Genomic DNA, 3,775 nt, shown 5'->3' on the forward strand with positions numbered 1-3,775 from the left:
AACCAACCAACCAACCAAAAAAAACCCCAAAAACAAACAAACAAAAAACCCCCCACCAAAACAAAACAAAACAAAACAAACAAACAAAAAAAACCCCAACAAAACAAAACAAAACAAAGCACATCCGAAGCAAATAAACCTAAACAAACAAACAAACAAACAAACAAAAATACCCAACTCCCCAAAAAACCAAACCATCAAACCTAACAACTCACAAACACACACACACGAGCGGAGAAACTCCCGGTGGGTCCCCGCAGGCCGGAGACAGGCGGCCGGGCCGCCGCTGCCCGGCGCAGCCCCGCGGGGAACCCCCGCACTTACACTGCCTTCTTCTCACGGAGGGACGGCTCCTACACTGACACTACGCACGGGGCAAGGCTGCTATTTCCCCACCGCGAGAGTTTGGGCACAGAGAGAGGGAAGTCCATGGCTAGAGACGAGGAGGAGAGACACGGAGCGCGGGGGAACGCGGCAGGGTAGGAGAGGGGCAGCGGGGCCGGTGCATTTCTGTGACGGCGGCTGGCCGGAGCCTCCCTAGATGTCTATGCGGGAGTGCAGGGCGCTGTGTTTGCTGTCGTGCTCCCAGTAAGAACAGTGCATCATGGACAGCTCGGCGGGCTGGCGGGCGCAGGCAAATTGGAGGCCGGTCCCGTTTGCCGCCGGGGCCGCGGGCGGCGCGGGGCTGGCCGGGCTGAGCTGCTGGGGGTGGTGGGCGTGCGGGTGGTGGTGGTGGTGGCCCATGCCGTTGTAGGAGTTCACCATGCTGGGCAGCGCCATGCTCTGCACCCGCGAGTAGGGGCCGTAGGACGCCGGGCCCGAGAGTCCTTTCACATTGACGGGGCTGACGTTCCCACCAGACATCTGGCAGGACGTGTAGGGCATGGGCCCGGGGGGCTGCGCCAGCGGCCACGAGTTGTTCATGAAGGTGGACTGCAGATACTTGGGCGGGGACAGGTAGCCGTAGCTGTCGGGGCTGAAGAGGGTCTTGCCGGGCTGGAAGTGGGTCGGAGGCGGCCGGAAAGGCCGTTTCATCCTTCGTCTCCTGCGGTAGTTGCCCTTCTCGAACATGTCCTCGCAGGCGGGATCCAGGGTCCAGTAGTTGCCCTTGCGCTCGCCGCCGCCCTCCCGGGGCACCTTGATGAAGCACTCGTTGAGGCTGAGGTTGTGACGGATGCTGTTCTGCCAGCCTTTCTTGTTCTTCTCGTAGAAAGGGAACTTGCTGATGATGTACTGGTAGATCCCGGACAGCGTGAGCCTCTTCTCCGCGCTCTCCCGAATGGCCATGGCGATCAGGGCCACGTAGGAATAGGGGGGCTTCTGCGAGGGGTCCGGCTTCTCGGGGCCCTTGTCCACGCTCAGCTCCTCCTTGCCCCGATCCGGCTCCTTGCTGCCGCTTGTGTCATGGGCCAGCAGCGCCACCGTGTCCTCCTCGCCGTCCGGGTAGTTGCTCATCATGGTGCCCCGCGCCCGGGGCGCCCAGCGCAGCGCCGCGCGGTGCGGAGCGCTGCCCTCTGCACGGAGCCCGCTGCCGGCGGCCGTCCCGCTCCGCGCTCGCCGGGACGGGGCCGAAGCCGAAGTCGAAGCTGGGACCCGGACGGAGATCGGAGACGCCTCTCGCGGCGCCGCTGGTCCGTGCAGCGCGGCGGCTGCGGCGTCCCTGCCCCCGCGGGCTCCGCTCCCCTCTGCCGCGGCGGCCGGGCTCTTTTCTGATTTGTATGGGCCCGGCCGAGTTCCGCTTTCGTCAGGAGCCCGCTCCCCTATCGCCGCCGAGCCGCTGGGCACGGCCGAGTTCACCCTGCAGTCACGGCGCCGCGCTCAGCCCCGCGCACACGCGGCCCGACGTGGCCCCGCGGAGCGGCGCGGAACCGCCCCGGCCCGGCCGCGCCGCCGGGGGGGAGAGAGGCGGGGGGCGGCGTCCGGGGGGCGCTGGGCGAGCCTCCGCCGCCCACTCCGGAGCCCGCCGGGGCCCGCGGCGCCGCGCTCCCCTCCCGCCCGGCGCGGGGTCGCGCTGGAGGCGGTGGGTGCGAAGGGGTGTGCCCGCGGCGCTTGCCCTGCCACGGCGGCTTGTCACACGTCCAGCCGCACACGCGGTCGCGTTTATATGTCTTGGCCGCGGGCCCCGCCAACCGATCGCGCCCGGGGAGCACAAGGAGGCTGTTGCCGCTCCCTGCAAGTCGATTCTTGCAGCTCTTATTTGCAGGAGGCAGAAAGCGAAAGGTGTCGAGTCGCCCCCTTTCCCTCCCCGCACAGTACATGCAGGCCCCCAGCGTGCCTGCGGGGCTGACAGGCGCCTCGAGGCCCGGGGCAGGGTGGCGAGACGGGGGATGACACACTGGGTAGCTTTCCTGCTCCTTCCCCAGGAGGGCTTCGGCTTATTTCACACGGTTTCTGCGGTAGTGTATGTGGCACCGATATTTGCCCTCTCCTTCCCCTTTCCTGCCTTCAGGCAGAGCCTCCCCGAGCAGGGGACAGGCAGTGTCTGCTGGCCCGAGCACAAGAGATGCCGCTCTGTAACAAACCAGTGCCCTGGGGCCGCTCGGCCCGGGCACAGCGGCGGGACACTTTACACTGGGTTCAGTCCTGTCCCGGGAGCGGGGCGGGCCGGCTCCGTTTGACCCCTGAGCCTTTCCATCCGACCAGGCGCCCGCCGGCGGCCGCAGGAATCGGGCCGAGCTGCACAGAGCCGGGACCACCTGCGCCCGCCGGCCGCGGCCTCGCTCGGGCCCCGGGGCGCGGCGCTGCAGCGAGCCCGCTGCTGCGGGCACGGCTTTGCGGGACCCGGCCTCCCTGCCCTGCTCAACACCGCTCGGGCTGCCCAAAGCGGCCCTGGGAGCCGCTGCACGCTCATCACGGCGCCCGCAGCTCTGCCTGCCGGCAGCTCACGGCCCTCAGACTCGCTCCTGCCTTTCTTGCACGTGAAGGGCATCGCGCGACATGCCCTGTCCCGATGGTTTTAGGTGCGACATCAATTTTCACAACCGAGCCTGAGCCCGGGGGGCTGGCAGCTCCCGAACGTGCATGCCCGGGGCAGCCGGCCTCTCCCGTCGGGGCGCCCAGGGCTTCGGTGGCCCATGGGTGGGTTTCTAGTTCCTCTGCCCGGCCGCGGGTCTCTGCTCCCCTACCTGGGACAGACTAATTGCAGGTAAGGGCAGTCGAGTACTTAGAAACGTATTTTAACCAAGAAATAAATTAGCTCTTCGAAGACCTATTAGACGTGTGTGTGTGTATATATATATATATATATACACATATATATGTCTCAGAACACATTGTGTCTCAGAACACATTACATATTTCTGCTTCTTCGCCTAGAGCCATAAAACCAATCCCTTATCTCCCGTCGGCGGAGGAACGTGCACCCCAAAAACCAGGCTGCGTGATTTCGGTCACAGAAAGGAGGCCCGTCTGTTTCTGCACCCAGCCGTGGAGCATCGCACGCCGCCCCCGGGCACCCCCCTAATGCGCACAAACGACACAGCGAAGGGACGAGGCCCACAGGAGAGACCGTCTTCAGGGTTCCCCTCCCTGGGCAGTCCCCGGCGGCTCGCTCGGCGCGGGGCGAGGCAGCAGCCGGAGCCAGCTGTGCCCCGCCGTCGGGGCCGGGGCTGCCGGGCTCCCCAGGGCCGGGGCGAGCTTCTCTCCGCCGGCCACCCATGCTGCTCCCGGCGCTCCCCCTCGCAGGCATTTCCTCGGCGAGGGCCGGTGCAGGTGTAGCAGCGCTGCCGCGTGTGTCATCACCTCCGCCAAATGGCACATTCCTCCCCTCTCACTC

At 66.0% G+C, this 3,775-nt stretch overlaps 1 protein-coding gene across 1 annotated transcript; it reads right to left on the minus strand.

Moving 5' to 3' along the window:
• Positions 1-537: 537 nt before the first annotated feature.
• On the minus strand, positions 538-1,458 carry FOXL2 (forkhead box L2; the record flags this gene model as incomplete). The annotated part of the gene is made up of 1 exon (XM_083869013.1): positions 538-1,458. One exon carries the CDS (start codon positions 1,456-1,458, stop codon positions 538-540), a length of 921 nt encoding a protein of 306 aa, XP_083725139.1.
• Between the last annotated feature and the right edge of the window lie 2,317 nt (positions 1,459-3,775).

The sequence above is a fragment of the Zosterops lateralis genome, assembly GCF_965231275.1.
Source record: "Zosterops lateralis genome assembly, chromosome: 10".
Classification (NCBI taxonomy): domain Eukaryota; kingdom Metazoa; phylum Chordata; class Aves; order Passeriformes; family Zosteropidae; genus Zosterops; species Zosterops lateralis.